This window comes from Setaria italica, chromosome VII (assembly GCF_000263155.2).
Source record: "Setaria italica strain Yugu1 chromosome VII, Setaria_italica_v2.0, whole genome shotgun sequence".
Taxonomy (NCBI): Eukaryota; Viridiplantae; Streptophyta; class Magnoliopsida; order Poales; family Poaceae; genus Setaria; species Setaria italica.
In genome coordinates this window covers 2151643-2172787 of record NC_028456.1, presented here as the reverse complement: position 1 = coordinate 2172787, position 21145 = coordinate 2151643, and the positions used below count along the sequence as shown (strand labels likewise).

At 45.1% G+C, this 21145-nt stretch overlaps 2 protein-coding genes across 2 annotated transcripts; both read right to left on the bottom strand.

Moving 5' to 3' along the window:
- Nucleotides 1-6133: 6133 nt before the first annotated feature.
- Nucleotides 6134-9898, bottom strand: LOC101752639. The gene is made up of 3 exons (XM_012847213.2): nucleotides 8917-9898; nucleotides 8688-8788; nucleotides 6134-7157 (listed from the first exon to the last, which is right to left on the bottom strand). The coding sequence occupies exons 1-3, from the start codon at nucleotides 9597-9599 to the stop codon at nucleotides 6394-6396; spliced, it is 1548 nt and encodes a 515-aa protein (XP_012702667.1). The 5' UTR covers nucleotides 9600-9898; the 3' UTR covers nucleotides 6134-6393.
- Nucleotides 9899-14724: 4826 nt separating this feature from the next.
- Nucleotides 14725-18014, bottom strand: LOC101786780 (G patch domain-containing protein 8). Its single transcript, XM_004974949.2, has 7 exons — nucleotides 17800-18014; nucleotides 17463-17709; nucleotides 16493-16647; nucleotides 16115-16258; nucleotides 15906-16012; nucleotides 15648-15792; nucleotides 14725-15205 (listed from the first exon to the last, which is right to left on the bottom strand). Exons 1-7 carry the CDS (start codon nucleotides 17800-17802, stop codon nucleotides 15119-15121), a joined length of 888 nt encoding a protein of 295 aa, XP_004975006.1. The 5' UTR covers nucleotides 17803-18014; the 3' UTR covers nucleotides 14725-15118.
- Between the last annotated feature and the right edge of the window lie 3131 nt (nucleotides 18015-21145).

The following is a 21145-nucleotide window of genomic DNA, read 5'->3' as shown; positions in this document are numbered from 1 at the left end:
ATCTTAATATTGGTTAAAATAAACCTATTTTATCCCGGAACCAACATCAGTACATTGTCTCATACTTTTGATAGTTTATAGTTTTTCTAGCATCATGGATGGCATGATAAATATATATAGAATGTGTTTGGGGAAAAAAGTGCAAAACAAGGCAGATTTACAAAGTGAATTTTAGAACCATTTGGGGCACCATTTAAAAACTCAATTTACCACAGCAATTTATTCTGAACATTGTTCATAGATTTGTGCATCTTATCCCATCAATCATTCATAAAAGCGCCCATTTTCCATTAAATAAATCATTCACCAAGAAAGTGTGGTAGCTTTGAGAAGGCTAATGCATACCCTTCCTTGAATTCATTGAATGAAACAATTATATAGTGTAAAAGAAAAACCTAATGCAGCAAAGATAAATAATTTTGGACAGATGTGGATAGTCTTGAACAACTGAATGCCATGTTAATATAGGACTGTCTTAAAGCTCAAACCTTGTTGGAGCAGTGCAGCTAGCAAATTCAGCCTTCTTAGAGTTGTCGTCATCCCACCACTAGTTTAGTTGCATCTGAAAGTTCCAAAACTTTCCCATGGTCTAGCCAGGTCACCAACTTGCCCTAAAAGAAGGTTACATAAGTAAAAAAAATAGAAATAAGGTACTTAAAGGTTATCACCAATGACATCAGGACTATTCTATGGTAACAATCCATGAAAGATCATTCTAGATTGGCTATACCATTTCAGGATTCCTTTGAACTCCTTGACTCAGCACCCCCAAATTCATGCAAAGAAAAAACAGGACAAGAAGATTTAGACATATAACCAGGCCCAGAAGGCTGTTTGAAATGCAAAGGAACAACTAAAATCTTTTTAGCTATGCCAAATGGAACGCTAAAAAATGTTTCAGGCTTTCCCATGATAGAATATTCAGATTACAACAGCACTACATAGACACATGGCAATAAACAGCTTCAACAATTTGTAAAGAAATAAATTGAAATATACAGAATATTCTAGCTAAAATAAAGGTATTGTCCATTAGACCTGGTTAGGACGCTAAGATTGTTGAACCTGCAACCAACATGCATCATAAAAGAATCGAAACACAAAACACAAACTGCTGGTCCAAGGAAAAATTTTGAAGGCAGGGCATGTCACCTCATAACCAGAGTAGCATATCAACCATTTGAAGGTAGGACTATAAAATATTCCTCTTCCATTCTAAAATACTACATCAGCCTTTTAAACTGTAAGAGATTACTCGTCCATCCTAAAGCCTAAAAATAGAATCTCATTCAGCAATCAACTTTTGAGACTGTAAAATACTTCAATACATATTTTTTCATTCAACACATATCATATGAAATATGTGATCTTATATGGAAAAAGAGAATTATGATGCTTACTGGCTTTCAAGATCATCCCAAGTAAGAGCTCCAACTTCCTGCAGCCAAAGTCAAATGGCCATGCCAACAACTCGAGCAATTTCTCCATCATAGGATAGTCAGTATAGTCTCTTTCTCCAACTTCATGTTGGTTGAGGTGCTAAATTACTCTCTAAAGTATCTTTAAAGATGACCATAACGACTCCAAAAAGCATAGTCATTCCTTTAATTTACATCATCCAATAAAAGGCAGCAGCACAATCAGCATTGAGATAAATTAATGGAACTTTCCTTATCATTCTACCAACTAGCAATAAACACAGGTGATGACCAAAGTAACCAAAATAACCTGACAGAACAATAGGACTTTCAGATCAGCTGCTGATAAAGAGATGTTGAGGATTTGATTTACTTCGAATGCATAAAGGGTAAAACCAATCACCACAAAACAATAAGAGATTTGCTAGAGCTCAAATGCTTGAAGTTGAAGTTTGTCTCAATCACTTTTCTGTGAGTTGTCTCCCCCAGCTCCGGCAATGGTGTCGGCAAGCCTTAGGGTTCGGGTTCTGAGTTTCAGGTTGGGGGTGGGGTTACTTGTGACCTGTGGGCCTAGAGGAGGCTTCGGGGCAGCTCGCCGGCCAGCGGTGGTGGCGGTCGAGATAGCGGGAGAGCGGAGGCGGTGCGGGCACCGCTAGAGCTGGGCGGTGGAGGACCCTCGGTTGGACGGTGGAGGCGGCGAGGGTGAGCACCAATGACAGGTTAGCGCGAGAGCGGTCGAGACGGTGGCCCCACCGCCGGAGATGGGTAGGGTGGCAGTGGAGGCGGGGCAAGCGGCCATCGGCGTAGGAGGAGAAGGGAGAGCGATGGGGGAAAAGCGATTGAGAGATAACACATATCTCAATCGATTGAGATATAGACACTCCCAAACATTAATTGAATGCATAATGCTTTTTTATCTGAAGAAAGAATTTATCAAATTGACCTTAGTCTTAAAGTCCATATTCTTTTCCATGTGAATACATGACCAGAATCTTTGAGTCCATACTTTCTTTTTAGAAAATTAGTATAAATTACTCTCTAAAGTATCTTTAAATAATGACTCCAAAAAGCATAGGCATTCCTTAATTTACATAATCCAATAAAAGGCAGCAGCACAATCAGCATTGAGATAAATGGAACTTTTCTTATCATTCTACCAACTAGCAATAAGCACATGTGACGACCAAAATAACATGACAGAACAAGAGGACTTTCAAATCAGCTGCTGATAAAGAGATGGTGAGGAGTTTGATATTTCACATTGCACTTTTGATGGGAAATTAAGGTCATGTACAGTTTTTGGACAAAATTGGGATCGAGAAATTGTCAATGTCTCATGAATTGTAATTAATTAGTTGACCCTACATGGATCTCAGACCGACAACCTTGATGATAAAACCGGCGTTAAGAGTTTGTACATGATGTAGCCATGCCATGTTTGCTGCCTTCCCGTTTTCATGCCATTTGGCTGTGTGCCATTTATGGTGCTTCATTGCATCTCATGCAGGGTTTGTGGTGCCAAAAAATTGCACTGCAAACTCACCGCATAATCGACACACTGCTGTGACATTGTGGAGGACCACAAGTTTATGCTGATGTACCGGATCGTAGGGCAGAGGACCCCAAGTAGTGATGAATATGACAAGGACCAGGTGAAGCAAGCCCGACTCCACTGTCCTTACTCCTTCTGTTCCTAAATATAAGGTGTATTTTATTTTAAAAGGGGTTAAAGTTTGATCAACGTTTAACCAAACTAAAGTATGTTGGCGGTATAAAAATTATGGACCTAGATTCAAATTCAGAGTACTTTCAAAAATTCGAACGGAAATGATCCAAAACGTCACATTTGTAACTAAAGAAAAATAACAAAGTAAGGTATTTTTTTCAAGTGTGAGAAATTTCCATCCTGTAAAAAATGGATTATTTCCTACGATAATTATATGGCGAAGACAGAGCCAAAAAGGAAGAGGCCTCCTTTAATTTGGCGCCAAAAAAATATGTTCCAAGTATATTTTAAGCCTTGAACATACACATTTTAATTTAGCATTGTTCTGAAATATCCAGAGATACTAGTCAACCGTGCAGAGTTTGCATGTGCGCAGCATGACCATTTGACCCAACATTATGCCGCAATTGACATGACGAGTGCATCATCATCAAATGAGTTACTGCACATGGTACCATCCTTCGACATGTTGTCCAGATGAATTTGTGGATTAGTTAGTGTTTTATGTTACGGACTAGTATAATTTGGACATATTCTATATATGCTTGCAAGAAATATATATTTTGGGCATGCAGCTCCTAACAATATACGTGATTGTTATTGTCTGACACACTAATTTAAACCAGACGCCTATATGTACACAATCACAAGTAAACAAACAATGGTTGGACATAACAACCACCTCGCATGATCAACTTATAGCCTGGGGGAAAAACCACTAGCTACCTCCTGGGGCTCAAGGTTATCTCAGCTATACTTCCTTAAATCAACGCTTGTGGGATTATGCACCTGAGTAGTACCCAACATGTCCAGGTTCGATAACCCATGGCAGCGAATTAAATGAGTCTGCAATAAAAAAATATAAAAAAATAGGTATGAGCTTCCCCTGCTGATTTTGGTCAAAAAAATATCGTAAAAAATGTATAAATAGACCATTCATTGAAATGACTACTTTGCATATGGTTTAAGAGGTAATTTAGGGAAAATAAAATTTTCCTTATCTTGAAGCAATATTCAAAACATGAAAATTTTACCGGACCCCAAGGTAACTGAATTATCGTTCAAATTATAGCATCCAAGAGACCCAAAAAGGAACAATTTCACTACTCCAATGCTTTACGTACGAGTGAAAGTGTAAAACAAAAAAAGGAAACCAGTGTAAAGCTTGAACATATACATACTGATTTAGCCATTATTTAACCAATTTAGTACACTATGTTGATGGTGCAAAAGGGCCATTATTTTACCAAACACGCTACAATTGACATGACAACTACATCATCAAGTGGGGTTACGGCACATGACACCATATCCTTTGCACATCTGGTTGATCTAGTTGTGTAGCTTCCTGTATTCATGTTTAATTAGGGCATGCTAATCGAACCTAGAGGATTGACTGGGATATAGTTAAGGCTTCCGACCTTTTAGCTGACATTTTGGTTAGACTCTATATATGCTTGTGGGACATATTTGGGCATCTCCAAACATTTGGCTGACATGTCTCATCTAAGAAATTAACCAAACTTAATTGTTACTGTCAACAGCATAGTTTAAAGCGGATGCCTGTATAAATAAGATACAAGAAAAATAAACAAGGATTTGATGTACCAACAACTTCACATGACCAATATATAGCTTTCAAATGAGATCCATCATTTCAGGGGCTCAAGGTCTGTCCCAGCCACAATGCTACCTACTAGGCTAGCTAGATGAACAGAACACAGCAGATAAACGAACTGTGTCTTTTCCCGTGAGACTTTCCTTTTCGTACGAGAAGAAAGTAGAGAAAAGATGAGGACTTAAAATTGCATTCATTATTTAAAAGGAGTTCAAAACACAATAATTTTCCCTGATTTCTAGATGAAATGAATTGTTCAAACCATCCATCCAAAGATGCCCCAAAAAGGATTTCGCAAAAAAAAAAGAGCCCCAAAAGAGATAGCAACGTTAGTTCTACTCGCAAAAGCTCTAGGCAGAGTGGGCAGAACAAATGGGAAGGAGGCCCTCATATGGAATGACACACGAGCAGTGATTTACAAGTTTTTTTTTGCGGGTGATTTACAAGTTGTAAGCCTTGATTATATAGTCAATGATATAGAGTGTTTGCATGTGCACAGCATGACCATTTGACCAAACATGGTACTACAGTTAACATGACAAGTGCATCATCATCAAGTGGAGATACTGCACATGACACCATCCATGATCTGGTTGTGCAGCCCCCTCATGTCTTCATATTGTGGGCATGCTAGTTCAGCCTAGATGAATTAGCAGGGTACTTTGGCTTTATTTTTTACCTTCAGTGCTAAGTATTATTTGGACAGATCCTATATATGCTTGTGGAACATATTTGAGCATACCCTAATATTAGGCTGACATGTTCTCATCTAAGAAACACATCAGACTTGATTCTTATATTGTCTAACACACTATTTAAAACAAATGCATATATAAATGGAAGGAATTAATTATATAGGTAAAAAACAAAGGTTTGGCATGCCAACAACCTCACATGACACATGATCAATATATAGCCTTCTTAGATCAACCGTTTCAGTGGCTCAAGGTTTGTCTCAGCCAATAGGCTAGATGAACCGAGCAGAGTAGACAAAAAAAAATTGTGTCTTCTTCCTGTCAGATTTTCCTCTCATTCCAAGAAAAAATTGGGAAAAGATGAGGGCTGAATTAACTATACATCTTCTTGAGATCCACCGCATGTGGTTGACCTTGTGGATAAAATATGGTACTATTTGAGCAACACAGCAGCCATCAACATCACCAGCTTTCAAAGAGGCCAGTGAGATTCTGCCTGTCTGTGGATGGATCTGAAACTGGCTAGTCACCTCAACATGCAGAGGAAAAGGTCCACCTGCAGCTGCTGTTGACTTGAGCACTCCCACAACTACTCAACCACAACGGACCCTACACGTATACCTTGACATCATGACATGCAGAGGAGAGAGAAGCATGCTCATGTACAAATGCAATATTGAACTATTAACTAAACTGCTAGCAACTCATCCTTCTTTTTTTTACATATATATACATATACATATATTGATGCAACTACAAAATGAAATCTTACAAACATAATTATATGGGGCATATAAAAGAAGTAGTTTTTGACAAAAAAAAAAGATTAACAGACATGATCTTGGTCTACATTCTTCTTCTTTAGTACAAAATGTATATGAACTAGTAGTAATTAAGAAGCATATGTGAATGTGCTGTGGTTCACACAATTAAGATTCATTCAAGCACACGGTAGATGACGACGAAGCACGGCAGGATGGCCCTGGGGTTGGCCACGAAGAGCTCCTCGAGGTTGCCGTACACGCTGCTGCTGGCGGCGTCCTCGCCGGCCACCGAGTCGAACGGGCCCTCCTCCCCGGCTGCGGACGTGGCGTCGCCGTCGCGGCGGACGCGGCCGGCGATGACGCGGCACACCAGCATGGCGCGGCAGCCGCCGTTGTTAGAGTTCGCCGCCGCCTGCACCGACTCCGAGCCGCCGCAGTCGTGCGCGCGGCCGCTGCTGGCCGTGGTGCGCACGCCGAGCTGGTGCGCGCCCACCCACGGCGCGAACCCGTGCCGGATGGCCGTGCACACGCCGCAGCACGCGGCGGCGGCGGCGGTGGCAGGAGGAGCTGCTGCCGGAGAGGAGGACGACGACGCCGTGTCAACGGCGGCGGCGTTACTACTCCTGATGCTGGACGGGTCGGCGGCAGCGCCGGCGCAGAGGGAGGTGGCGCCGCTGAGCCCGAGCGCGCATGCGAGCGGCGCGGAGTGGAACCTGAGCAGCTCGTTGCCGTCGGCGGCGGCACGCGCCGCCGTGGCGCGGCAGCGGGAGCGCACGGCGTCGCGGTAGGCCTCGAACCTGGCGACGGTGCGCGGCGCGTTGTGCACCTTGAGGATGCGGTCGATGTGGCAGATGGGGCGGTCGCGCTTCTGCCAGCTGGACTTGAAGATGATCTCCACGATGTTGCGGCCGGAGTCCTCGGGCCCAAGCTCCGACACTGCCATGGATCATTGATTAGCCCGGGGAAGACGCGATTAACCAAAAGCAACAAGGCATGTGACTGCCATTAACTCGATCTCTAGCTTTGCTAATCTCTATACCCTTGACAGTGGACAGAGTGCAGTGAATGTTCTGAAATCTATGCAGGTACGGTGGCATCTTTGAAATCAACAGTAGGGCATGGTATGGCATTCATGGCATTGAGGCAAATGGCTTCAATTGCCCTGTGATTCAGGACACCTTTCTTGACCTAAAGCATCTCAAAAGCATGTACAGGCACAGCACACACATGCATGCAATGCAACCCATCACTCCCTACTTTTTCATGTGCCTGGGGCAATGGCATGCCATCTTTTTGTTTATTTTATTATATTTTTTGCATGCACCATCATCATCATGAACTTTGTCAAGTTTGAGTTGTAGAGCAATCATCTTAATTGTTTGAGACAAAGCAAGAAGTTCTGAGTGAATCTGTCCCCCCTCTGAATTATTCCAGCTGCTTTGCTGCAGCCTCTACAGTGCTCTACACCAACCACTATAAAATCCAGTTGTGGTGATGGATACCATGTCAACTACTGTGCTGCCACAAGCTGTTCATGTCCAACAGTCTGTGTTGTGAGTCATGTGGAGCCTCTCTATCTTTCATGTGACTGTTGTTAACTCAAAAGGCACCATATGCATGCATATTGATTAATGCAGCACTGAAAGCCTCAGCTCATCTGCTGCTTCTGCTGCTGCAAGATAGTGCAAGCAACTGGGTTGTGCTAGCTGGATCATGCATGGCCTCATGGATTTGTTTGTGTGATCCAGTTACATAAACAAGTGTTGATGCTTTTCGGAGAATGCAGTGCTTGCTGCTTGCTTGTAAACCACAAAAGACAAAGGAAAAGATGAAAAGGAAGCAGAGAGAGGGGGGTAACTTTGATGGGCAGCATCTTCCCTGACCTTTCTGTTTGTCTCCTCTACCTCTACCCTCCACTCACATGGATGGGTGTGCCAAGAGATTATACTACTCTCATAAACTATTATCAACAACTGTTCATCAGAATAGTATACTAGTACTACTAAGTAGTGGAGTGGCAAATGACCTTTTTAGATAACATAACAATGGAGTAGTAATTTGGTAGAACCACTTAATCACGGTTAACAAACTAATCCTATTGACCAGACGCCGACACTATAGCAACCTCGCACATCTCTAAGCTAGCTAACCTTCACCATGAACAGCATTGATGGTAGCTTCACTACTTTTTACTTGCACCAAAAAAACTAGTCTTCATCCTAAAAAAATATAAATATGTATATATCGGTGAAATTCTCGTGTTTATCTTGCATTAAGTCTAAGGGTGAGTATACAGTAGTATACTTGTAGCTATACTATTGCTCACCACAGAAGAGAAAGGAAATACAAAACACAAAAAAAAAATCAATAACAAAATTAAGAGAAATCCAGTTTTTTTCCTCCCAATGTTGATGCACAGAAACACAGAGATGAGCGCACTAGATGCAGAGCAAGGAGATACCATACCTGCATGGCGAATGGCCTGGTGGTGCTCCAAGCTGTCGGCCTTGGTGAACACCTCGCCGCACTGCGGGCAGGCGCACAGCTCCCTCGGCCTCGGGTACCGCCTGCTTAACAACAAATTAATCACGGTTAGCTAGGCGCAATCACCACATCATCATTACCTTAATAATCCTGATGATCACTAGTGATAAAGCTTAATTAACAAATCACAAGCTAGATGCCTAGAACTGACCTCGACATGGGCTCGACGTTGATGGCGCGGCACTCGTAGCAGCCGGAGAGGCCGCGCAGGGAGGAGTGGCTGCCGCCGCCGGCGGCAGCGGAGGAGGAGGACGACGAACCAGCGCGGTGCGCGCGGCGGCGGTTCAGCGGGGCCGTGTCGCGGTCGGCGGACGCGGAGGCGGCGGCGGAGGAGGCGGCGTCGACGACGTCGCGCATGGCGCAGAGCGAGGCGCCGCAGGCCCCCGCGCCGCTCCCGCGGAGCCGCGCCAGCGCCGAGGGCGCCGCCGGGTCGTGCACGCGCGCCGCCGCCGTCGCGCTCCGGCAGCTCAGCAGGCTCTTCACCTGCTCCCACGACGACGAGGAGGAGGACGCCGCCGTCGCCGTGGCCTTCTTCGTCGACTGGACACGGTGCTGCTGGTACTGCGGGCGGTTCTTGGCCGCCGCCGCGGCGGCGACCTTGGGGCTCTTCTTGGACGACGACGCGGACACGGCCATGCCGCGCTGGCTTCGTGCGCCTGGAGGGGTTCTTGGCGCCGAGGAGAGCGACGGTTGCGGTGACGGCGGCGGTGGTTTCTTCTTGCGCTTGCTGCCGTGGTGGTGGTGGTCATGACGCCGGCTGTCGGCGCGGTCGCCAGCGGCCTTGCTGGCCGTGGAGGCCGAGGAGGAGGGGAGAAGGAGACTGGCGAGAGCCATGTATGAAATCTTTGTTCTACTAGTGTGTCCTTTGTTTGCACTCTCACTACTACTAGTAGTACCTATATATGCTAAATAGCCTTGTGTTGTTGTATATATGGTGTGTGTTTGGGAATGGAGATGAGAGGAGCAAGAAAGGTATAGGAAGTTGGACCTGGTAGTGGTAGACCTAAGCTCAAAGTACCCATCAAAGTCCAAGGCCCTGCTTATGAGTAGCCATGACTTATGACCCTCTCCACTCTATTGGGATGGAGAGGAGGAGCATAGGGGAGGGAGTGCCCATATATGAAGATTCAAATCAACTCCTTGTTACAGTGAAAATGGAGCAAAGCTTTAAATGCAACCTAGGGTCCAGGTCCAGCCAGACCCAAGGAATGGCCTACTGACTGGTAATGAAGTACACCCTCCTTTTATTTACAACAGGGCATCTTCAGATTTGAGAAAAGCAAAACCTTGTAAGTTCAGATCAATAACTAGAAAAATTGTATGCATGTATAATAATGTCTAAAAGTTTATATTGATTTTTGACAGTTGATTATAAGATAAATTTAATAACCAAAGTCTATTTTCTATGACTTCTTTTCAAATCATTGTATGCCCTATGTATAGGGAAAGGGAGAGTGCATTTCTCGGCCTCTGCACCAGTAACTAGTTCACCCCATTATTGACTTAGCCTATGTTTGTGTGGAAAATAGCTTATGGAAGAAGTTGGTGATAACGTAACTTGTTCCTCTCACTGCGATCTTTTTTTTTTCCTGCGCGCTTCCTTGTGAATTAGTAGAGAATCCTTCCATTCAGGAGCACTCAACCTTTCAAATGCAAAACACTTTAGCACAAGTCATACTAAATGATTCTTTCTAGTCATGAATGCTAGAGGCAAGAAAAGCCCTGCTAGTGGATAAACCAATTTGGCTCTCTTAAGAAAGCAAGAAAATATTGGTCAGGGATATGGTGAGGTGAGAGAACCAAACATAACCTTGTTTCCGAATCAACCTCACCATGAAAATGATTTTAAAATATGATACAGTAGAAGCAAAATGTCTGTTGTGTGAAAATAGGAGGTAATACATAGATTGCATATCTTCAATGGGCATTCCTTCCAACTAAAGACATCGTGCTTCAAAATTGACAGTAACGGATCACAGCACAAAAAATATATGCACCACCTGGTATGTGAAATCAATACATCACATTAAACATTTATGGATTGAGGCATTGACCAATTATCCCCACCTGTACAACCATGGGCCCCTACCTCCCAGTGAATGCTGACCTACTAACAAGTTTTTGGTGAGGCAGAGTTTTAAACCAAGAGGATCATAGTGAAAACCCCACCATATCCCCACTGCTAAAATCTTTGGAAAAAGAAATACAGACTCAGATGTTGATGGGAGAACGGTGAGGAATGAGGAAAATGCAGGGACTACCACAGTACCACACGCAAGACACCATGAATTATTCGTGCTTCGTGGTACCTTAGCTGCGCTTGTTTTAAAAACCCATGTGGAATAAACGAGTTATGACGATCATGTCAAACCAAGTCAAGCTCATTAAATATTTGTCATAATGCTATTGTTTTTGCATAAGAATTGTTAGGGGGTGTTTGGATACCATGTGCTAAACTTTAGCTATGTCACATCGGATGTTTGGATCCTAATTATGAGGACTAAATATGAGCTAATTATAAAACTAATTGTAGAACCCCTGAGCTAATTCATGAGACGAATCTATTAAGACTAATTAATCCATCATTAGCAAATGGTTACTGTAGCACCACATTGTCAAATCATGGACTAATTAGGCTTAATAGATTCGTCTTGCAAATTAGACTCCATCTGTGCAATTAGTTTTGTAATTAGCCTATGTTTAATACTCCTAATTAGTATCTAAACATCCGATATGACAGGTGCTAAACTTTAGCACTTGGGAGCCAAATAGACCCTTAGGCCCTGTTTGGTTCCTTTAGTCCATGGACATGGACTAAACTTTAGTCCCACCCCTGTTTGGTTTTATGGACTAAAGTCCATAAATGTTGTTGAACAAAAACCCTTTTACCCTTATTCCCTACCTGGTACCCTGCGCCTACACCTCCTGGCACCAAGCACTCCTCCTCCTGGTGCCAAATTTTATGGCCGCCTCTTCCTCCATGCAGGCGGGCGGTGGGCGACGAACTGCTGCACCCCGCCCACGCTGTCTCAGCGTGTTCTAAAGGGCTGGACGCCCTTGCCTTGCCAAAACCGGCACCGCCTCCGCTGGGAACTGTGAGTTGTACGCTCCTGAATCGATCTTCCGCCAGCAGGGCAGGCCGTCCTCCATTGAAGGGTGCCGTCCTCCACCAAAGGATGCCTCTGCCACCGCCGGGAGGAAGGGCGGGCGGAGGGCGGGAGGGCGGCGGGCGGGCAGGAGGACGGCGGTGGGAGGACAGCGGTGGGCGGGAGGACGGCGGGAGGGAGCCGGGTGGGAGGGAGGAACGACGCCAACCGCGATGCCCTTCCTCAACGCCGGAGGCCGGCCGTCGGCGAGGGAGGTTGGCGGGCAGCAAGGGAGGCCGGTGGGCGTGTGGGTGGCGACAACGGTGGGCGGGAGCCGGGTGGAAGGGTGGGATGACAGTAAATGAGAGAGGCAGGGGTGTTCTGGATACCCTTTAGTCCACTTTAATCCAGTTTTGTGGACTAGAGAACTGAAGTCTTTAGTCCTAACTTTAGTCCACCTGTTTGGGTGTTTAGGGATTAAAAAGTGCAAACTTTAGTCCACCATGGGACCAAACACATCTTATGCATACGTCTGATCGGAAAAGGGTACAGTGTCCTTGAAAAGAGAAAGAGGAAACCTTCCTCCCTAACAAAGATTGTGCATATATGTTTTATTACACGTGTTATAAGTGGGTAGTAGGAGACATCAGAGTACCCCAAGAATTAGCCTCCAACAGGTGGGAAAGAACCATGAGTTCTCCCTGAAGGAAGGAAGAAAGAAAGAATGGAAGTACTTTCATGTGGGAAAAATGGTCGACAGACATGTGTGATTAGTAGTATCAGTTAACTTCTTTTTGAAAGCAGAATTGCTTAGCAGCTTTTTGAAGGAAAACATAATCCCTCTTTTCATTTTCCATTTTGTAAAATTTTTAGTATCAACTTTATATCATGTATACGATATTGGATGTCCATGTCTACATTGCTGATGTTGTTGGACAAGGTCACAAGACCTACCACTCTGTCTCCATGTGGCCTGGCACCATCATACTTTCACATCCAAAATTATTGGTAAGAAATAGAGACCACAAGGTCTCCCTGCAGAGAGAGATTACCTTAAATCATTTTATAGGAGGCCAGGACAGGTAGATGAATCTGACATCAACATTTCCTCTTTTTTTTGAGAGAGAGATAGAAGCAGAGACCAGAAAACAGACAAGGATGAAGTGAGTGGGCAGTTAAGCAGCGACTGGAGGCAGGTAAGCAACTGAGAATAGCAAATATGTTTAGTACAGAATTAGCAACTCCCTCGTGCTATGCTGGAGGAAGCTCAACCAGGTCACCTGATAATATATGTCAATCCTACTGCTAGCTACTCCAGAGTCCAGAGCATAACACAACAGGCAGATGCTGCCATGCATGTCCAATTCCAACCACTACCCTGCCTCACTGTCCCACCACTAAACAATTTTGGATCAACCAGAGATCTGACCATGAATAAATTCATCGTCATGAAAGATTGTCAATTTCTTGTCTATACTGTGCCTCATGGTTGATTTGTTTTGCAGTTTGTTTTTTTTAAAAAAAATCTAACCAACTATGTTTCAGTCTATTTTTTGTTGTACCCACACTGTTGGTGAACCATCATGCAATCAAATGTTTTGCCTTATAAAAAACGAATGGACTGATAACAATTTTGCCTGGCCACATGGAGAGATTTGTATTTAAAGTCTGCCTTGTGGCCTTGCCTTGTCCAAAATCATCAGCACTGAAAGACATGCATGGTCACCCAATACCATCGCACTAATGTTGCAAAACGGTACTACAATCGTTAAGTTGAAACATCAGACAATAAGGTTCCTCATAATCCGTACAAGAGCAATAAATGCAATAATCATATATCATGATGGAACAAACTTTAGTCTTCAGTCCAAGCCACCTTGCAACCTATCAATTGAACTACGATAATCAGCTTCCCTGTTGCTAGTTAAATGTTTGCTGAAAAGGCAATATGGGAATCAATGCTATAATGTTGACATAGCACATGCTATCATGGAATGGAAACTCATTGTGCTTCGAGTTTTCAGATCAACCATGGCATAATTTGTATGATCACCGTCATCAACACAGCATGAGCTGAGTACGTGTTAGGTATGCAGAATCTTCAGGATGAGCTAGCAGCTGGTTCGCATGGTACCATACTTCACTGCAGACCCTCAACCAAAGATATTATGCAATGCAGGACCAGCTAGCTGTGTCTGAATACCGCAACAAACAAGATTAAAAGGAAGGAGAAAAGGGACCAATAGAGATGAGATCAATCTGCTAAATTCTTCTGAAACGTACTTGACATTAAAGCAAACAGCAGCAGCAAATACCAATAATTGAATTTGGATTGGACTGTAATCTTTGGATGATGTATATATACCTACCTGATGGGTTCTGACATGCTTGCAATTCACGCACTGACTTGCTCTGCATCCAAATGGCGATGCCACAGATCTGTGATGTGCAATAACTTGTCGAGGAGTAAAGGTGTATGATGCAGGCGATCCACATGTATGCGAGTAACTCTCATCTCTGAACAAGGCATGGCTACCTGTAAATGCTTTCCTTCTCATGGACCACAAACGCAAGACCACAGATCCAGCAGGCCAACTGCTCCCTCATGGGCTCCATAGTCGAGCCATTTGCACTTTGATTGCCCTCCACTTTATTCTTCAAAAAAAAGAGACATTTTTGTAACATGTGACTCATGGCAGCCAAAAGTGCAAGTTTAAGCAACTATAAGTTTAACTGACACTGTGACAAGTAATCGCAAAAATTTGGTGAAACGAAACTTAGACTTAAGTGGTGATCCACTGTCCTCAAAGTAACAGAAAAAGGCCCCGCAACAAGAAGCTTCCAAGTTTGCCAGTGACAACGTGACTCAACAGTAGCATCAAATACAAAGGTATAACATTAAAAGCAAACGATGGTTGTACAGACTACAAAGGCGGATTGCAAATTGAAGGGCATTGTCCGATTGCAAGGACGAATGGTACAAATAGCTTTCAAAATCCAGCAAGTTGCAAGGACGAACGGTACAAATAGCTTTCAAAATCTAGCAAAAACAATACAGATTTCATTGTACAATGTACCCTCTACTTCATACAATTCACAGGGTTGTGTTCAAGTTCTTGTTTGTTCACGTGAGGCTGTGGAGATGCCACCATCCATAGCGAGGCCAAGCCAGTGACAAAACAGAAGGCGATACATACATGGCATCTCACGTTTCCATGGGTCTTTGAAGTCATTTTCCTTGTAAGTGCTACCACTCTCCAGCAAAGATCACGAGTCCTCATCACTGTCATTGCCAAAGACTGAAGAAACTTTTGTAGCAACCTTTGGTCTCTTGCTGGCATTGCCAACTGGAGCCTGTACGTGCAAAGAAAATGGGGTCACTTTAACGATTATAGGCAACTGCATTGCTGTAAAAATCAAAGGTTCAATAACTATTCTCAAAATGACCAATTATTTAGAGTTACAATGATACAACAGTATTACAAGTTTAATTTAATCAAAGAAAAAAGCAAAGACAGTAGTGGCATGTAGCATGCAGACTCGTACTCCAGTTCTCTATTTTGAACAAATGATATTACGGGTCAAAACTGTAGTAGCACTAGATATTGGAATTGTAGATGGAAAAAACCAATTTCCATTTAGTCTAATCCAACAAGAATTTTCAGCAGTGTCCGCAAAAAAATAATCTCAACGATATATGGGTCATGGAATCATCTGTTAGTGATAAAATTTGGAGAGTAGTCCTGAAATGCAAATTATGCAAGTGAATTGAACAGTAAATCCTCAAGATATCCACCTTGGAAGGAGCCATTTTGGAGAATCCAAACTTCAATGTTCGCCGCTGATCCTGGTTGCTAGGGCCTGCGATGTTTTTTGGTACAACACCCTCTGCTGGGGCCTCTGAATTCTCTTGCTTCTGCTGCTTCCTGTGAGCATCTGCCCTGAAGGTCCATTAAGGAAATTAAATGTTCCACAAACATCCTAAATTTCTAATGCATATCTTAAGAATAGCCATAGCTTAGTATTGGATAAACCATTAAGTATTAAAGGATACAGTTGGGCAATTTTTGCTAGTTCCTTCTCTTCACGTTGTTGTTCACGTTTCTGCCTGTCATCGCGGCTACCACTGCTGCTCTGCATTTCTCTCATTTCTTTAAACCTCTGCGTAACAAAGGTATTCAGAACAGCGCAGATGAATATATACTGAATAAAAAAGCAATACAATGCACTAGGAAAGTCAAAAGAGCATGCAAAATGGATTACCTTCCTATGGTTGTGGTCATATGAGCTTAGGTGACTCTCAAATTCATGAGCCAGCTTGTATTGCTTATTGCAGAGGCTGCAAAAGAACACCTTCTGTATCTCCTTGACTTCGCTGCGGATTTTGTGCTCGCGCTCTGCTATGACCTGGATTGTCATGATTTGCACCAAGCAGGGAAAAGAAACCACCAAATAAAAAGTGCACCAAATGCTCAAGAATCTTGATGGTTGATGCTAGCCATCCTTACACCATGAAAGCACAGCTATCTACAAGCTATATGACGCTTACGACTAGAAACAGGTTTCCAGCATGTCAAGCATCAACCCAGAAAATATACTTGAAGAACATACAGAAATTAGATCAAGAAGATGAGTGCATACCTCACGCTTCTTTATATGTTCCTCAGTCTCCTCAAGCTCAATATTCAATTTCTTTCTTTGCACGTTCTCTTCAGATGTGAAGAAGTCATCTTCCTCTTGCTTTCCAACACCTAATTTTGCATCTCTGATGTCAGCTCTTATTGGCTCTAGTATACCTGCATCACAACAAATAAAGGTATTCTTAGAAGTGTAGAAGCATCATCAGATTAGTTGACTGAAAAATACGAGGTGGATCTTTGGTGATCAAGGCCACTACTGCCTACAGGTGTAGAAAGCAACAGCTCTAAAAAGGGATTTCAATGCACCTAAACCTCTCAGGTGCAGGAAAAGTGAAGCAGAACACAAGTAAATGCAAAAGGCATATGAGCATTTATGTCTTTCCAGAAGGCCTTTTAGTAAGGGGAAAAACAAATTTGTAATCGAGTCAAATGTTCAGATGAAAATATTACTCGATGTGCTGCAAATTACAACACATATGGAAAGGGTTAGGGCTATTACTAAAACCAGAAAGACAACAAAAGGTGCACATTCTTTCCTACCAAAACTTTGGAAATGGAGAGGAAATAGCTACTGGTTGTGTACTCTAGCTGATGAGATCAACGAGGGTAACCAGTTGAAGACTAGCATCAGACTGATATTAGCAAAGCAACTGTTACCAAATCCTAACCCATAGCTCAACAACCAAGGAGATCGAGCATGGCAGGAATATGATTGCATGAACATGAGCATGTCAATAGTTCAGTCCAAAACAGTTATGAATTGACGACTGGGGGGCATCATTCATCATGCCACAGCCATGTGAATTCACCGATTCTATCATTAATAAGCAACAATGCAACCCCCTTCACTGTGAATTCTCAATTGCGAACTGCAACAGAGACGCAATCAATCATGACATGAGCCACGCGCATGGGGTTACAGTAGCATTTCAGAGAAGGGAGCATATGTAGTAGTAAAAGAAGGGCAATACCTTGCTCGTTCTTGCCGAGCCCCTTGCCGGTCTTCCAGCCCATCTTCTGGAGCAGCCGGAAGCCGACGTTGGACGCGGTGAGCTGCGTGTGGACGGAGGCCTGCTCGAGGCCCTCCGTGTCGAGGTTCTCGGTCGGCCGGTGGCTCATCGGCAGCCGGAACTCCTCGAGGTCGTCCTCCTCATCCAGATCCACTCGGTGACCGCCGCCGCCGCCGCCGCCCTCCGCCTTCCCACGCTGCTTGCTCTCCTGCACACAGCAACGAGGTAAGACAGATGGAATCGAGGCCGGAACAAGCAACGCCGCAGTAGAGGGGCGGAGTGGCCGTGCTGTACTGACCATGCCTGGCCGCGAGCAAGGGAGAAGGAGAGGGGGGCGGGGCTTCCACTGGGGTTTCGTAAGGGTGGGGAGAAGGAGCAGAACGCGCGGCGGGCTGCGGCTGGGCCGCCGATCTGGGGAGGATGGCTGCCGGCGGCGGCGGCGGAGCGCCGACGAAGAGGTAGCGACGAGGGTAGGGGCCGGGGGAGGAGGATTGCGGCGGCTGCAGGGTTTGTGCTGGGGTATGATTGGAACAATAATTGGGCTGGACTATTGGGAAGAAAGAAGATGGGTTGGGCTGAGAAGCCATGGGCTGGGCTGCAATGGTACTAACTTTTTATTATTGCAATCCTCAACTATTGTCATAGTCCGTGTTTAGTCCCTCACGTTTAAAACTGATATCCGCATCTCCTCGACTTCTAAATCCGTTTATTTTTTCTATTGCTGCTATTGCTGGTTTTGACGGTGGTTTTGCATGATGTGACGTGAGCTCCACATGTCTGGAAATAGATGGCGGTGGACCCCACAAGCCATATGGCTTTCTTCTCCCCTCTCTTCCTCCTCCCTCCCTTTCTCTCTTCCTCCTCCCCCTCGAGCGGCTTAGAGTAGGCTTCTCCTCCTCGAGCTATCCTCCTCCCTCCCTTTCTCTCTTCCTTCTCCCCCTCGAGCGGCTTAGAGTAGGCTTCTCCCCCTCGAGCGGCTTAGAGTAGGCACGGCCGGTGGTCTTTTTTTCATTTTAACCCTTTTGCGAAACTATTTTTACAAATAGACCCTCCGCAAAATAATTTCCAAACCTGGACCTTTTTCTCGGCACGCTAAGGTACGTGGCTCGACGTCGCCCGAAAGAACACCAAGAGCTGCCACGTTAGCGCTAGTGTGTTCGTTGGGTTTCTATCGTGGCTGTAACATCCGCAAAATCACCCGCTAAAAATTGTTTTCAAAATCTTGTTACCGTTGAGCTCCCATAAATCTAAATCTTCCCGGCGATTTCGCCGTCCCGGCACCCAAAGCCGACAACCATCATTTTATCCTCTCCGTAAATTTCGCCGCGTGCCGGTCGACAAACCGCCGCGCGTGCTCCGATCGCATTCCACAATCGCCGTCGGCTCTCCCTTTCTTTTTCTCTTTTTCCTCCCATTTCTTTTTCCCTTTTCCTCTTTTCTTTTTCTTCTTCTCTTTCTTCCTTTCTTCTTCTTCCTTCTTCTTCTTTCTTCCTCCTCCTTCTTCTTCCTGGCGCACACTCCCCCCAACGCCATTACTCCCTAGCGCCTGCACCTCTCACCCCGGCCGCCCCGGGCCCCCCTGATGCGCCTGCGCACCGGCCCCGGCCCCACCTGCACCCGCTCTCCGCGGCGCCGGCCCCCTGCACGCCGGCAACGCGCCCGGCGCTGGCGCTGCCGCCTCGGCCGCGGCTCGCCTCCCCGGCGAACACCGCCCCGACCCCCTACCATCGCCGGCCCCTACCGCGCCGCCTGGAGCCGCCGGCCCCCACCTTGCCGGCTCGTCGTGACCTCCCGCACCGGCCTATAAAAGGGGCAATCCCGGCCGCCCCTCACCCCAAGCCGCTAGCACCTCCACCGCTCTCCCCAAGCGTCGCCCGTGCGCCACCCTCGCCACACACCGCCGCCGCCAGTAGCACCGCCCCTCCCGTGCGCCGCCACCTCTTTGCCCACCACCGGCCACCCTCCCTCCCATCTCCAAATCCCTAAGGTAAGGGGCAAAACGGAGCCCCCACGACCTCCTCTACCCTCCCCCGCTGTCTCTCCTCGCCGCCAGCGAGCCTAGGCCGCCGCCCCTAGGCCGGCCGCCCCCTTCCTCTCTCTGTGTACCGTGAGGTATAGAGGAGGAAGAAAGCCCTCCTTTTCGATTTAACCCCCTGTTATTATCTATTCACAAAATAACCCTCCCACCCCTCTCATACTCCTTTCGCAGATCAGACCCTCCACCTACCAAAAATATTTATAAAAAGGTCCTTTGTTTCTCGCAGATAAGTCCTAGACCTTCATTTAAGCCCCTAATGCTCCGTTAACTCGTCATTTCATGTGCCAAACTTTCTCCAATTAATCCTAAATTCGACCACATCATCCTCCAGTATACTTCCGCCGAGCCATATCCAAATTTCATGAAAATACTCATTCCACCTATCTTCCGTTCGCGTTCTCTGTTCGGAGCTCAACGGGTAAAATCTTATTTTCTTTTTATTTATTGTATGCTCGTTTGTGTGTGCCGTAGATCGCGGAGTACCCGAGGAGGTGCACGAGGAGGAGTTTGACCGCGAGCCCGAGCCCGAGGACCAGCACCGCGAGAAGGAACTCTCGGAAGGCTTTGAGGACGGCAAGTCCAATCTTACCCTTTGATGCATATTTATTCCTAGTTTTTCAAACACAACCTATTGGCCTGTTTTATAAAAGTGCATATTGTTTTATCACAAGACATGGTTGGATAGCCACCCTTGATTGTTATGAACATTCCTTGTTGTCCTACAATTATCTCTACATATGATCTGCTCTGTTTGGATGATAATTACTGCTAGAATGCTTAGGATCTCGTTACTCAATTCAATCTTGACCACAATATATTTTGTTAAAGAATAAATGTGTGAGTGTTTTAAAAAGGAAGTTGGGTTTTTTGGAAGTAAAGGAAAGAAATGCTTAGATGAGATGGATGGACGTTTCATGTGCGAAATGCCAAATTGTGGGCTCGTACCTTGGTGGTTGAGCAAGGTTGGGAGATATCCATCTTGTCATGGTTAAGGACCGAGTTGATGTGTCATCTTGCCTAATTCAACTATCGTGCAACCACTCGACCGTTGTGTGGGCGACAGCTTAACATAAATCCCACTAGCTAAACTGTTAGTCTTTGGGTGAGCTGGTGAGCAACGGGAGCCCATGGAAAAGGAGTGAGATCTTTGTGACTTAAGTCCCGGTTAAGACCTCGTTGGTAGGTTGTTAACCCCTTGGTCGCTTCCGTGTGGACTAGTCAGTCTTAGCTAAGGTGGGTAATGACTTTGTTAGGATCCACACCGGCGCTAAGGTGCTTGTGCTGTGGTACCCTACTTGTGGGAAAAGTGTATAACCTCTGCAGAGTTAAAATCTATCCGGGTAGCCGTGTCCACGGCATTGGACGAGTTACGGCTTGGTCACACAACTAGCACTTGGAGATGGATGGTTTTTATGGCGTATGTTGGATTTTGGAAGTGTTCGGCAATTGTGCCGTGGGCTATGGCGGACGGGGAGTCCGATAGCAATAAAATTTAGATCCTTTGTGTAGGATCAACCACACTTAATGTTTCAGTTACTAAAGGAAAAGATTTGCGAAAACTCTTTTGAAGAATGAACCCTTGCATGTGTTGAGAACCTAGCTTAAG